A 15,250-nucleotide genomic window follows, 5' to 3' on the forward strand; every position below is an offset into this window, starting at 1 on the left:
GAGCTCTACGTTTCTATCAGATCAATTTCACAGGTAAGCCACAATCTCATATCAGATTCTCTACCCCCTTTTGATTTGTGAAATTGAGCCCTGTAATGAGATTTTGCCAAATTTGGTGTTCTAGGTTTGATTTAGCTTGCAGAGCTTATCAGGTTTGAGTTACTTTGAGCGTGGATAAGTTGACGAAACCAAAATCCTATCTAAAATTATGAATTTGTGCATTAGAGATTGAGTTGGCTATATATATGTGTTATATATTTGTATTAGGTGGTGTGTTGTAATTGGAACTTGGAATTGTGGACATTTAGAGGCTAGGTGGAGGATCGGATTGGTGCTAAAGCCTTGGTATTTGTTTTGAGTTGTGTGGGCCGTGTATAGCATGAGTGGCTGCCTTGGATCAAGCAGATCAAACGTGGTGATCGGCCAAGGTATGGTTTAGGTTTCGCGCATTTAATATGTATGGCTCTGTGAAAACTTAGGCTAGAGAACTATATGATAAGTTGAAGTGGTTAAATGTGTTAAAATGATTAGACTTTATGATATTGATGGATAAATTGATGTTGGGCATGTGTTGAGGAATATGGTGAATTTATGATGTCTTCTTGGTGTTTGGTTATAGTTGAGCAATTGACAATATGAGTTGAATGTATATATATATATATATATATATATATATATATATATATATATATATATATATATATATATATATATATATATATATATTACTTGTATAATAGGCGTGGCTCATTAAGCCAGGTGTCGCTCTCACGTTAATTTGGAATAAAATAATGAAAAAGTAGTAACCTAAAGGTAAAGCTTATTCTTTCTGTCTCTGCGCTGCTCCTTCTCTCTCGCTTCTAAGTTTCTCACTCTTTCTCTCTCTCCTCCTTCCTTCATCGTGTCAGTGTCTCAATCTCTCTATGGATCTCCTTCTTCCTAGTAAAAACCAACAAAACCGTCTGCTTCAAAACCATCACCGACGGATGATCTGTGGATTACATCCGTCTCTCGGTTATCTACTCTCTCTTTCTGGAGATTGCTACTTAGATTCTCTCCCACTCTTAATCCCAAACCCTACCTCTTCACCTCCATTTTGCATCTTCAGGTTTGTACGTCTCTTCAATCTTCGCCAATTTCTCCTGTCATTGTTCCGAAATCACCAATCCCTATGATCCCCACCTAAAACACTAACCCTAGCAGCTGGAATTCGTTGTCTGAAAGCACAGAGGAGGAGAACGTGGTGGAGGCAGCAGACCTCTCCAAAATCCCCAACCCACAGAGACATAACATGCGAGATGGACTATAATGGGGCGGAGGACGGCTCGAGACTTCTCCTTCTGAGGCAGTGACTCTCCCTCCCAAACGCAGCAGCATTGGAATGATCACACCAAGAGGGCGATGAGGAGTCAAAGAGGCGAGATGGATTATAACGGGGTGGAGGAGGGCTCGACGGGAACGGAGTTCTTCCTCTGATGTGGTGAGTGTGACCTCTGGCCTATGTGTTCTCTCTCTCCGTGGCCGACTTCCTCTTAAGGGTTTTTTGAGTTGGTTCACCTCTCTTTCTTCTCTGATTCTCCATTCCATTCCATTCCATTCCTCCTTTTCCATTCTCACTCTCAGGCACACAACACATCCAAACCCCAAACCCAACCCGCAAAATTCTAGGGTTTGTGTTTGTGGTTCCATAATGTCTCAGAACGGGAAGCTCATGCCCAATCTCGACCAGCACAGCACCAAGCTCCTCAACCTCACTGTTCTTCAGTGCATCGACCCCTTCGTCAAGGAAATCCTCATCACCGCTGCACACGTCACCTTCTACGAGTTCAACATTGACCTCTCCCAATGGGTTCGTTCCGTTATAATCTCCTTCCTTTCATCGATGCCATTCTCCATCTTTCTCTCTAACGCTTTCTCTCTCTTCTTTCTGCGATTACCATTTGTAGAGCTGCAAGGACGTCGAGGGATCCCTCTTCGTTGTCAAAAGGTCTACTTTTTGTTCCTTTCCCTTCATCATATCGCAACAATTCATGAATTCCATGATCCGATTGCTTTTTGTTTGATTTTTTCAGGAACACGCAACCGCGATTTCAGTTTATTGTGATGAACCGTCGCAATATTGGTTAGTTAGTCTTTCTGCTTTTGTTTTTTTGTCGTCAACAAACTTCTTTTAATTATTTTATAGAAAGAATTTCGCCTTTTTTTTCCTTTTTGAGGCAATCGGGCATGGTTTGGTGCGATGGTTGTTGGAAATTTAGTATTGCGAGTATCATTTCTCATTTTCTCATTTTGGGTTCTTGTCGGTAACGCAATTAAGATTTTTTTTCATATGCTTCCTGGTCCGAGGTAGAGCACGATTTTAGTTATTAGTTGTGATCTTGACCCTAATATTGTAGGATTTGGGCTTAGGTATTGGCTATTGGAATTCCACCATAGTTGTTATGTTGCACTCAATATTGTGAGTACAGTGAAATTAGTAATTATGCAAGCTGTAAATATAAGCGTTGTAGACATTATTTTGTGGGTGAGGTATATACTTTGCTGCTATGTACATGGTGGTTGAGAACTTCCAAATATCCCTATATTTAGCCCTGGTCTGTCTGCATAAGCAGAAAATTTGGTGGATAATCTTTTGGGGGATTTCGAGTATGAAGTTCAAGTTCCTTATCTATTATATAGAAATGCTGCTCAAGAAGTGAATGGCATCTGGTTCTATAATGCACGTGAATGTGAAGAGGTTGCAAATCTTTTTAACAGGTAATGAAACATGGAAATGCCGAGTTACACATAGATAGTTTGCAATTTTTTTAATTATTATAATCGATATTGTGACTTATGCCTTAGTCTTACAGCAAAATTTTTCTCCAATTTGTATTATTTTCATGCAATTGTGTTATTCACCTAAAATTGGCTGGTTTTCAGGATCCTTAATGCATATGCTAAGGTGCCTCCAAAGTCAAAGGTGTCTTTTACAAAGAGGTAATAATACTACTATGTTTCTATCTAGCGCCACTACCTTATCCTGTTCCCATGGATTATAGGGATCGTTTTACCTATTATGTCTTTTTTCTTCTGGTTCAAATGGTGTTCTACTCTTCTATTACATCATATGAAGGAAAGAGTGAGAAAGTTGACAGAAAAGATAAAAGTGAGCTGATTTTGAAGGTTGAGACTTGTCTGTATTGAGTTGAATAAGTTTCACATCAGGCCCATGTGTTAATAGTAGCACTTAGAAGTGCAACTTCTTACAACTTTGTATAAATTACCAACTGAGAAGCTGTTGACAGCTGTCTATAACTAACTACAAATAACAGACCAGGTTAACTTACCCTGACAGTTAACTTCTAAAACAAAACACATAAACTAAGATGGAAAGACCCCTATGTACTATTGGTTTACATTTTTTATTTTATCTTGGGTGAGCTTAACTTGCATGCAAGGTCTAATGACTAGGCCATGTTATGACATGGTTATCTTAATTTTTTTGGTTGGGAGAGGTGATAAGATCATTTGTCTGTTTGATTCCATTCTTTAATCAATTGTTTTCAACATGTATAAATTGAGATGTTAATTTGAGATGTTAATGGTTTTAAAATTATCCACTCATGCCTATCCGGTAAATGTAGGTTTTCTCATTTTTAGATCCTCCCAATCTATGCAAAGCTGTGCCAGTGTTTGTACGCAGTGGAGCCCCCGATGAGCATAATCACGGGTACTCCATTTAGATTTCTTGCATGATTTTATAAGTAAGGATATATTGTGTGTTAGAAATTTCTTTATGTATCCCTTACAACTATTATCCACATGGAAAATTTTAAAATTGGGTCTTATCTTCTGCCTGCTTATATTATGTCTTAGTTAATGTAAAAAGCCATTTCTCCAGTAATAAAGGGGTTAGTTTCTTTTGTTTCTTCCTCTACTATTCTAACTTTTAAGGCCTTAATTGTTTTTCATCTGAATCTAGCTATTTGTGTCTCATATTCGAAGCCAATGATTGGTAACTTGATTGGCATGGAAGATCAATATTGTTTGAGTTTTGTAGAAAGAAAAAGTTTTGTCTTGCCAATCCATGAATATATCATGGAAGTAGGTATGTGAGGGTTTTGGGTTCATTTAATTTAAGTTTATTTTGGAATCTGTTATTGCTGTTTGTTCTTTTATTTCTGAGCATGATGTTCGTATGGTTTTGTTAATTTTTGTTGTTGGCCGCAGATGGTGAGAAAAAAAATTGATGTCATGACAGATCTGTATCATTATGTTGTGTATAATTCACCTTACCTTTGGTTTTCTTAAGGATTTTTTGTTAAAAAATAAAAATATATTGCTGCTTGGGTTAAAAAAAAGGGAAGTTTAATTGTTTTGAATTCTGAGCTGATTTGATAAGAAATTTTGGATTAAATTTACTATTATATTTTTCAATGTGTGTTTTTACATAACTTCTCTGGAACTTATATTTTCAATAAATTATTGATAGAGATTTAGTAGCTCTTATTTTTTTGGAGACTATCTCGTGTATAATTGACTTTAGCCTTGGTTTCCTTAAGGATTATTTCTTAAAAATAAAAATATATTGCTGCTTGGGTTTAAAAAAGAAAGTTTAATTTTTTTTAGTCTGAACTCATTTGATGACATATTTTGGATTAATTTTACTGTTTTCTCATCTGTGAGATGTTAAGTTTTGGATTAACTTTAACTGTTTATGTGATATCTTCAGATCTGTATTATTGTCAAAACCTGAGAAAAAATAAATTGATGTCATGACAGATTTGTATCATTATCTTGTGTATAATTGACTTCGGCTTTGCTTTGCTTAAGGATTTTATCTTAAAAATAAAAATACCTTGCTGCTTGATTCGAAAAAAAAGTGGAGAATTATAATTTTTAAATGTGAGCTGACTTGATGAGCATCTTTGGATTAAGTTTACTGTTTTTTCATATGTGATGTGTTAAACATGTATTTTTTAGTTGGTGTCATTGTGCCTTTTTTTGTCTTATAGGTGCGTTACACTTTCTTCTAAATCTATATGAATTTCTTGTTGTTTTAGCTCTAATGCTTTTGACATATGGTTATGCTTATTGATCTCTTACTGTCTTTTTGAAGTTGATATTTCATTGATGGGTTATTGTCTTATTTATTTTAATTTTTCTAATAGTGGTTTTATATCCTTTAAATTTGAGAGTATTACTATTATATTTTTCAAAATGTGTTTTTGGCATGTTTTAAAATCTTGATTTAAATTTTGACATAACTTCTCTGGAACTTATATTTTCAATAGATTATTGACAGAGATTTAGTAGTTCTTATTTATTTGGAGACTATCTCGTGTATAATTGACCTTAGTCTTGGTTTCCTTAAGGATTTTTTTTCTTAAAAATAAAAAAAATATTGCTGCTTGGGTTATAAAAAAAAGTTTATTTTTTTAAAATTCTGAACTCATTTGATAAGATGTTTTGGATTAATTTTACTATTTTCTCATCTGTGAGGTGTTAAATTTTGGATTAAGATTAACTGTTTATGTGATATCTTTAGATCTGTATTATTGTCATAACTTGAAAAAAAATAAACTGATGTCATGACAGTTTTGTATCATTGTTTTTTATATAATTGACTTCAGCTTTGCTTTGCTTAAGAATTTTATCCTAAAAATAAAAATACCTTGCTGCTTGGTTTGAAAAAAAAAAGTAGAGAATTATAATTTTTAAATGTGAACTGACTTCATGAGCATCTTTGGATTACGTTTACTGTTTTTTCATATGAGATGTGTTAAGCGTGTATTTTTTGGTTGGTGTCATTGTGCCTTCTTTTGTCTTATAGGTGTGTTTTCACTTTCTTCTAAATCTATATGAATTTCCTGTTGTTTTAACTCCAATGCTTATGGCATATTGTTATGCTTATTGATCTCTTGCTGTAATTTTGAAGTTGGCATTTTATTGATGGGTTATTGTCTTTTTTATTTTAATTTTTCTAATAGTGGTTTTATATTGTTTAAATTTGAGAGTATTACTATTATATTTTTTAAAATGTGTTTTTGGCATGTTTTAAAATCTTGATTTAAATTTTTACATAACTTCTCTAGAACTTATATTTTCAATAAATTATTGACAGATATTTAGTAGTTCTTATTTTTTTGGAGACTATCTCGTGTATAATTGACTTTAGCCTTGGTTTCCTTAAGAATTTTTTTTTAAAAGAAAAATATATTATTGCTTGGGTTAAAAAAAAGCAAGTTTATTTTTTTTAAATTCTGAACTCATTTGATGTGATGTTTTGGATTAATTTTACTGTTTTCTCATCTGTGAGGTGTTAAATTTTGGATTAACTTCAACTGTTTATGTGATATCTTCAGATTTGTATTATTGTCATAACCTGAGAAAAAAATAAACTGATGTCATGAAAAAAATAAACTGACGTCATGACAGATTTGTATCATTCTCTTGTGTATAATTGACTTCAGCTTTGCTTTGCTTAAGGATTTTATCTTAAAAATATAAATACCTTGCTACTTGGTTTGAAAAAAAAAAGTGGAGAATTATAATTTTTAAATATGAACTGACTTGATGAGCATCTTTGGATTAAGTTTACCGTTTTTTCCATATGTGATGTGTTAAACGTGTAATTTTTGGTTGGTGTCATTGTGCCTTTTTTTGTCTTATAGGTGCATTTTCACTTTCTTCTAAATCTATATGAATTTCATGTTGTTTTAGCTCCAATGCTTTTGGCATATTGTTATGCTTATTGATCTCTTCCTGTAATTTTGAAGTTGGCATTTCATTGATGGGTTATTGTCTTATTTATTTTAATTTTTCTAATAGTGATTTTATATCGTTTAAATTTGAGAGTATTACTATTATATTTTTCAACATGTATTTTTGGCATGTTTTAAAATCTTAATTTAAATTTTTACATAACTTCTCTAGAACTTATATTTTCAATAAGTTATTTAACAAATATTTAGTAGTCCTTATTTTTTTGGAGACTATCTCGTATATAATTGACTTCAGGTTTGGTTTTCATAAGGATTTTTTTTTCTTAAAAATAAAAATATATTGCTGCTTGGGTTAAAAAAAAGTAAGTTTATTTTTTTTTTTAAATTTTGAACTCATTTGATGAGATCTTTTGGATTAACTTTACTGTGAGGTGTTAAATTTTGGATTAACTTTAACTGTTTATGTGATGTCTTCAGATTTGTATTGTTATCATAACCTAAGAAAAAAATAAACTGATGTCATGATAAATCTGTATCATTATCTTTTGATATATGGTTATGCTTATTGATCTGTTGTGTTCTTAGGATTTTATTTGATGTGTTTTGAGTAAATACACATGAACTAACTATTTTTTGTTTTTTTCCCCTTTTATATTGGGGTCTGATCACGCTGGTCCCAGGGTGCCTCTCTTGCTCTCGCTCTGTAACAAGGTACTCTTTATCCTGTAATTTGGACTCACGTTGTGTGAAAAAAAATAATGGTGTCACATGATAAATTCTTTATCCTAAAGCTGAAGGTTATAATCGTGTTTTCTAGGATTTATTTGATTGTCTTTCAAGCAAATGTTAAGTTAGTATTATTTTTTATTGTGATCTGTTGGTATATGAAGGTGTTTAAAAGATCAATTGAGGATCCTTGCTGCATTATGATATGAGATTGCAGCACAGTTCTTCTGGACAAGGAAATGGGCTCAGAAAGTTTGCAACTTAAGTTAAATAATTTCTCTTTCTGCCTTTTTTTTTGTATAGAAATTATGTTTAATTTGTTCCTTTTTGTGGTTTTAATTTGTTATTTGAGATAATGCATATTTTAATATACATATTTATTATTTCCAAAATGTAAATAGTCTAAGGAAAACATGAACTCAACTTGCTTAATTAAGAGGCCTGCTTAAAGTAAAAGTATAATATGGGAGCTCACAAACTAGATACCTTATGCATCCATTCAAGGGACCATTTTTGGCAAACTAGACCCTTTTAAGTGTGGTTCAACTCTTTTGTACCTTTTTTTTTATTTTTCAATCATATCTTTTGAAGTCATTTTAATCATAGATAAAGCTGGTATGGAATCTTGCATCATATTTACCCTTTTATATTTGAAATTGATTAAGTCAAGAATCTAATTTCCTTTAACTTATGCTAAACATATTCCAAGAAAAATATGACAACACAGTTAAAGAATGCCCAAAAGCATTAGATATGAATCCAGTGTACATTAAAGCTTTAGTAAGAAGAGGAAAAGCTCATGAAAAGCTTGAACATTTTGAAGAAACCATTCCTGGTAAGTTCAAATCTTATATTAGGGGTTATTTTACTTTAAGCAAGACTTGAACTTTATTCTCTTTTGCACAGTAAGGGGGGTAAGTGTAGTTTCTCAAACTGGAAAGGTGCCACTGTTATGTGGTATTTGCCAACCTAGGGAAAGCCAGTATGAGTATCATTATGCATTCCTTATTTTTTGGATCTTAATGAAGAAGTACATGTTCTGCATACTGGTGCCATTCAGGTTTTTTTTTTCCTTTTCGCATCATTGAGTTCATTCATACCATAATTTTTTCACTTCACTAATTTTAGTTATTTTTTCAAATATCAATTGATAGATATGAAAAAGATCTTAAAAATTGATCCTTCAAATGATCAAGCTAGGAAGGCAATCAGACGAGTTGAGCCACTTGCTGCAGAAAAGCGGGAAATGATGAAGAGATGATTGGCAAGTTTCTGTTATCATCTTTATCTTGGATTTCAATTATAATTGCTATTGTATTATGTACTTTGCGTAGAATAGTGCATGGGCATTATATCCTTACATGACCTTGATTTTTCATGCATACATTTATAATTTGTTACCCAAATATGATGCTCTTTTCTTTATTTCTTCTTGCTGCTGCAAAATTACCATGAATGACGGAAAAACATCCTATCTTGGTTTCTATGTATTTATTGGCACATTCATCTAGCTTTTTCGTCCATCCGTAAGATTTATTTGCAATCTTGTGGTTGAAATTGGCTAAGTCCATATGTTTGTTTAGTCAGATGAAACTCTTTTTGAAATAAATTATTTTATCAAAGGAATTTATGGATGCCTTATTGTGATATTTCTAAGCATGGGATACTTAGGTGATAGAAAGATATACTATTATTTTATCAAAGAAATTTATTTATAATTTCTTCCTTCATTCTTCCGAAATCACCAATTCCTTGGGATGGATGCTGTTGGTGTAAATTCTTCTTTTGTATGCCTTCTGAAACTCCTTCCTTTCTTATTTTTGGTTTGCCTTAGTCACTAAACAAGAAGATGAAGAATATTTTGGAATTCAAAACTTAGTCCATGAAATTTCACTAAACAGTGAATTTCAATTTTGAATTAACATAGGCAATAATTTTACTTTAGTTGTTTCAATCTGAAATTTCTGGTATTATACTATCGGATAAATATTGAATTATTGAATGTTGCTTTGTTGTCGTTATTTTTCTAATAGTTTTTCAGCTATTTACAATTCAATAATTGAAAATGCTATGTAAATTGAGTCGGTTCACATTATCTCCTTAAGTTTCTCTAATTTCTGTGAGAAATATTTTATCCCACTTTATAGAGACGAATCTCAGGTTCTAGATTTGTTGAGTTGTATTTTTAAACGTTGTTTAGAAGTTTTGTTACTATTCTTTGTTTTATTTTCTGTCTTTTTCTCTCTTTTTTATGTTTTTATTTGCTTTGTTTTTTATTTTGGAGATACTCATCAAATTTTATTTGAGTTTCATTTGTGATATTAAATCACTTGTGGTATGAATTTTAGTTTCACTTTAATAGAAGACCAGAAATTTATTTTAGTTTCACAACCAAATTGAGTGTCAAATTCACATTTGTGCCTTTTTTTTCTCGGTTGAAAGTCAAAATTACCTGGGAATTATTTATGTACAAGTGTACACCAATTGATTTTTATTGGTAAACTATTTAAAATACTTTTTTTTATTTTGTATCCCATCGTCTTAAATTATCAAGGATCTGTTTGCTAGGAAAAACGAGCTGCTTGATGAAGTTAATAGATATTTCTCTTTGCGTATGTTTACTTAAAATAGGTTTATATTTTCTGTTTAGCTATCGAGCTTATGTTGATATTTTTCTGAGAAGTTTGAGTCTTTGATTCTGTTCTCTTATTTTTTTTTAAAATAAAATTAGTAAAAAATATATATTCTTATTTGTTACTCTCTTTTGTTTATACGTTCATTCATTGATTGTATATCTTTTTTTTTTTTTGAGCACAATTTTTGAACTTTATTGATGGCCACTTTGTTTTTTGGTATTTCACTACATAGATAGATAATTATCTTGTGTGTATCTTCATTGGGAATATGATATATTTTCCATTGGAAATATAATTATATAGGAAGCCTAATCAAATAATGATGTCTATACTAAAAGGTGTCCTCATCTAAGTCTACCACTCCTAAATCTATGCATAGGTTTTCTTTTTATTTTTAGTTCTCGCTTTTCTCTAGGTGTTACCTCATGTTGTCTTTGTTATCTCTCTCTTCTCTCTCATCCTCTTCTCATCCCATCCTCTCTTCTCCTATTAACTTACAATTTATATAGAAGATAACTTAGGGTTAATATAGCTTACCATTTATACACCTTATTTGTGTATCAATTGTTGTTAGCTTAGGTCCTATATATAGGATTATTTAGTGGGGCCCGCAAATATCTTTCGATTGATATCTAAGGTCAATCAATATCAATATCTTTCAAATATCTATCTTGCTTCTTTTTTTCCCTCTCAAAATAAGGGTTCTATGGATTTCGAAATTCAAATTACTCAATTGATTTGTGTTTATAAATAAAGACAGAACCCATTGATCATGGCAGATTTTTCTCACATTCATGTTGCTGTTGTATGTGTTTCTTAGTTGCTGTTTGATTGACTGAAATTTGTTTTCTCTTTCATCCCTTTAATTGTATTTCAATATGACAACTGCCATGGATATGGTTAATAAGATTAATCCTGAGAAGGAAGCATGGAACCTCAAAGTTAGGGTGATTAGGCTTTGGACTGTTCCGACTTTCACTGGTCAGCTTCTCCCAAATTCCATGGAGATGATTTTGGTTGATGAATCTGTGAGTTATAGTGGTCTAAATCTACTAAAAATTTTTGGCTATTTGTTTTTTGTATTTAGATGTATTTCTCCTTGCCTTTTTTATATCGAGGTCTGAAATTTTGTTTCATTTAAATTTGATTTTTTGTTTATTCGATTTGTCATTTATCAGATTTTTAGTATAATTTATGTTGATTGGTAGGGGTGCAAGATACAAGCTACTGTTCGGAAGACTATGATTTACAGGTTCAAACAACTTCTCTCCGAGATGGTCGAGTATATGTAATGAAGCTCTTCTCTGTTGTGCCAAACCAAGGATCTTATAAGGCCACTAGGCATCAGTTTAAGTTGATTTTCCAATTCAGGACCACTGTCAGGGATGCTATCTGTGATTTTATTCCAAAATCTGCTCTTACAATCTCTCCATTCACTGAACTTTTGAAAACCAAAGAGGATTCTGATTTCTTAGTTGGTATGTTGTGCTATTTGCTCATACTTTTTTTTGTCTGGAATGATTGCAGTCTTGTTTCTTTCTGATTTGTAGAATGTTGCTTTGTTGTCATTATTTTCTAATAGTTTTTTTTAATATTTATTTCAGATGTTGTGGGTCTGTTGGTCTCTGTGTCAGAAGAGAAAGAATATGATAAAGATGGAAAGAAGATGAAGATGGCTATGATGGAACTTGCTGAAAATGAGTTAGCGTTCTTTAATTTCTACATCTTCCTCTTATTGGGATTCTTTTTTGTTTTCGGTGTGTTTGTATAGTCAAGTTTCTAATACTGTAGGTGATTTTGTTGGTTGTTTTCAATCACAGGATTCAGTGTGCCTTATTTGGTGAATATGTTGATGAACTTAATCGATTTCTGTCTTCTGGGTATGCTGAACAGCCAGTTGTGGTTTTACAACTTGCCAAAGTTAAGGTTTTTAGAGGTTTGTATCATGTAAATTTCATTTCAGGTGTGTCAGTTATCCAAGTTCACTTGGTTTTACCACTATATTCCTGTAACCAATGTATCTATTTTTTTTTCAGGTAGAGTTAAACTTCAGAATGTTATGTTTGCATCAAAGCTTGGATTTAATCTTGACATCCCAGAGGTGGCAGCTTTTCAGAAAAGGTATATTTGTACATGTAGTTTTTGTTGTGTTTTTTGTTGTTGTTGCTGTCATTGTTTACTTATTTAAGTTGGTGCTGTATTTGTTAATAATTCTATTCCACATGGAGTTAGTGCATCCCAACCCATTGGCATTGTTGGATCTGGAAAAAATATCAGAATAGAAGAAGACTTTATGAAGCTCACACCTAGGTGTACTGTGAAGTCGCTTGATGATAACAACTGGGTTGGAACCACTTTAATTTCTTTTTATCATCTTTACTCTTGATAATTTGTGTTAAATTTTCTTTTTCTATTCGTTAGTAAAAACTGCTTTGTTTTGGAACGATATTAATCCTTTTGTCCTCTTTTGTACTTGAAAATACTATGCTGTTAGTATTTGTTTTAGTTTTTCAGTTTTAGTTTGCATTACAACTATCTTTGGTTATAATGTCTTAACATTTATAGACCTGGTCTTATATTTTTAGGCTGGAACTTTTGTTGTACTAGCGAAGATAGCTGAAATAGTTGAGGATAGTCCTTGGTGGTGCTCTGCTTGTGTGTGTGGCAGAGGTGTTCAAGTAGAATCTGGGATTTACTTTTGTCAATTTTGTAACATCCATGTTACAAATGTGACTCCTAGGTATAAATATTTTACAATGCTTCCTTTGTGTTTTGTTAAATAGTGAATTATTTCTGCGTAGTTGTTAACCTTAGGCCAGTATTTATGTGCATCTTAAAAAAATTCAGGTTTAAAGTGAAGGTGTTGGTTGAGGATTCCACTGGTATTTCTATTTTTGTCCTCTTTGATTGTGAGGCAAGTTACCTACTGAATAAGACTTGTGCCCAGCTGTTTGAACAACATCTTAAGGATATTGATGTAAGTTAATCGAATGCTATATTCTTTTTATGTGCTGAGTTTATTGTTAAAGAGTTTTCTTATCCTTCGGTTTCTACCGATTCATTTTTTCTGTTGTGTCTGTTTTATATTGTTCGTAGGTTGTGTTTGGCACACAGTCTCCTATATTCCAAGAAATTGTTGGAAAAACTATGCTGTTCAAGGTTCTTAGTAGGCCTGTTGGGATGGAGAAATTCAAAGGGACCTATCCAGTGAGGCGTGTTTGTGATGATGCTGCAATAGTTGGAATGTTTGAGCTCTCTGGTTCAGATTTGAGTCCTGAAAATGTATAAAACGGAATTCGCACCTATTGTTTCATTTTAATAAATTCTTTCTTAAATTTTTCATTTTTTGGTTGTTCCACCTTTATTCATGTCTTATATCGGATGTGCTTTGTATTATCCAAGGTTGGGTTTATACCAAAAGGAGAAGGATCATTTGGGAAACCCTCTAAGGTTACCAAATCACCGAATTTAGGATTGACTCCTTCCAGCTGCTCTAAGCTCTTTGCTGGTTTGCCTCAATGTATCCAAAAGGAATCAAGTGTTGTTGACTTGGGAGACGATGAAGATGCTAAGGTTCTATGCTTCGAGTTTCTTCTATTATTTTTTCTGTATTACTTTTCACCCTTTTTTTAATTGTGTTTAAATTAAACCTAATATGTTGTGTCATTTAATAGTGTCCTCTCCTCAAGAGAAAGTCTGCTGATGCTGTGGTGGATAAGTTAAATGAAGTGGATAGTTCTGAAAATTCATGTGATAAAGTTGATGAAAGTGAAGAGGTGAGTAGTGTTGCCATTTTTTTTGACAGGGCGCTTAATTTTATGATCAAGTTCGTTTGACTAGAAGTCATTAATTATCCCTCTAATTAGGTTTTTTCATGCAATTCTTTACACTAGGAGTATGTGGTTGGCGTTAATCGAGGCTCTGTTGATGCTGAGAAAGATGTGAAGCCTTCGTTGAAGAGGTTGAGAAGATCTTTGAGGCTGCAATTTGATGAAGCTAATGAGTCTTGTGGCTCTGGGAATGACGGCTCCTCTGGACATAGGGTTAATTGAGGTGGCTGCCCATGGCAGTTAACTAGAGCTACTGATTAGGACTAATCTAGGGCATTAGGTAATTTGGTTGTGTCCATGTAATAGCATTTGATGCATTAGATTGTAGTGGATGAGAATATTGTGTGTTTTCATGTTTTATATAATTTGTTTGGGTTGTTTTTTGGGCATCTTTCTCATGTAATAGATTAAGTGCTAGGGTGTGGACACAATATCATTAGCCACTAGGCAAATTAGCTATTTAGCCCTTTATTTTTGTACTTATTTCTTTGAAATTCAATATAATGCAGTAGCTCTTTTATGATATAGAAATCTCTCCTTCCACAATTTAGTTTATTCCTTAACTTATGTGGTTTTGCCAAGTGAATGTATGGTATTTAGATGACTGAATATTCATGTGTTGTTGAATTGATTTGTACTTTCTTATCTGTGTTATTATACCCCACTTGAATTTTAGTTGGATATGTTTAACATTTAGTTATTTATTGTTTGTAATCTAAAATTGATGAGTGAGTTGTTTCTCTTGGAATCGGTAATGTATTTAGGAGTTGGTTGTGTGTGTGTGTGTTTTTTTTGTTAGTGGTATTTTTATTTTAAAAATTTTTTATGTCTTGCAGGTCACATTCTTAACTTTATTAGAAAACAAGACATTTATTTTAATTTCATTTATGATGCTAAGTTAGTTTCTAATCTTTGAATTATTGATGTTGTATTTCTTATTGGGGATTTAATTCAGTAAATTAATAATGTTGATGCTCTGCCTTTTTTTTCACCATGTTCTCTAGACTGGAACTCTTTATCTCTTATATTTCTACCTGTTAAATGATATATCTTTATTCATTTAATGTAAAAAAACTGTTGTGATTAAAAGTGGAAAATTCTATAAAATTCTCTCTGGTGTGATATCAATTGATGGTTTCCGTAATTTGTATCTTAAAGATACGTCATGTGTATTGTTACTACTCTTTAATTTGTTCTCTTTCTGTATCTTTGATTTTTTGGGTTTGATATTCTATTCTTTTTTTTTTCTCTGTATATTCAGATATTGATTTCTTTATTATTCTATTGTCAGAATGAAGAATTTCACTTGGATGCATCCGATTTTTTGTACAAATTGATAGGGAAAAATTGG

At 32.3% G+C, this 15,250-nt stretch overlaps 1 protein-coding gene across 1 annotated transcript; it reads left to right on the forward strand.

The window, feature by feature from the left end:
• The first annotated feature begins 1,608 nt into the window (after positions 1-1,608).
• On the forward strand, positions 1,609-4,219 carry LOC112778746 (mRNA-decapping enzyme-like protein). The gene is made up of 6 exons (XM_025823036.3): positions 1,609-1,849; positions 1,947-1,987; positions 2,073-2,122; positions 2,613-2,757; positions 2,923-2,979; positions 4,213-4,219. Exons 1-6 carry the CDS (start codon positions 1,691-1,693, stop codon positions 4,217-4,219), a joined length of 459 nt encoding a protein of 152 aa, XP_025678821.1. The 5' UTR covers positions 1,609-1,690.
• The last annotated feature ends 11,031 nt before the right edge of the window (positions 4,220-15,250 follow it).

The sequence above is a fragment of the Arachis hypogaea genome, chromosome 19 (assembly GCF_003086295.3).
Source record: "Arachis hypogaea cultivar Tifrunner chromosome 19, arahy.Tifrunner.gnm2.J5K5, whole genome shotgun sequence".
In the NCBI taxonomy this organism is placed as follows: Eukaryota; Viridiplantae; Streptophyta; class Magnoliopsida; order Fabales; family Fabaceae; genus Arachis; species Arachis hypogaea.

Bases quoted from the DNA above. Each gene is read 5' to 3' on its own strand.
- LOC112778746 (XM_025823036.3), top strand. From the start codon at position 1,691: ATGTCTCAGAACGGGAAGCTCATGCCCAATCTCGACCAGCACAGCACC. The intron at 1,988-2,072 runs GTCTACTTTTTG...TGATTTTTTCAG, and splicing joins TCCCTCTTCGTTGTCAAAAG to GAACACGCAACCGCGATTTC. The intron at 2,123-2,612 runs GTTAGTTAGTCT...CTGCATAAGCAG, and splicing joins GATGAACCGTCGCAATATTG to AAAATTTGGTGGATAATCTT.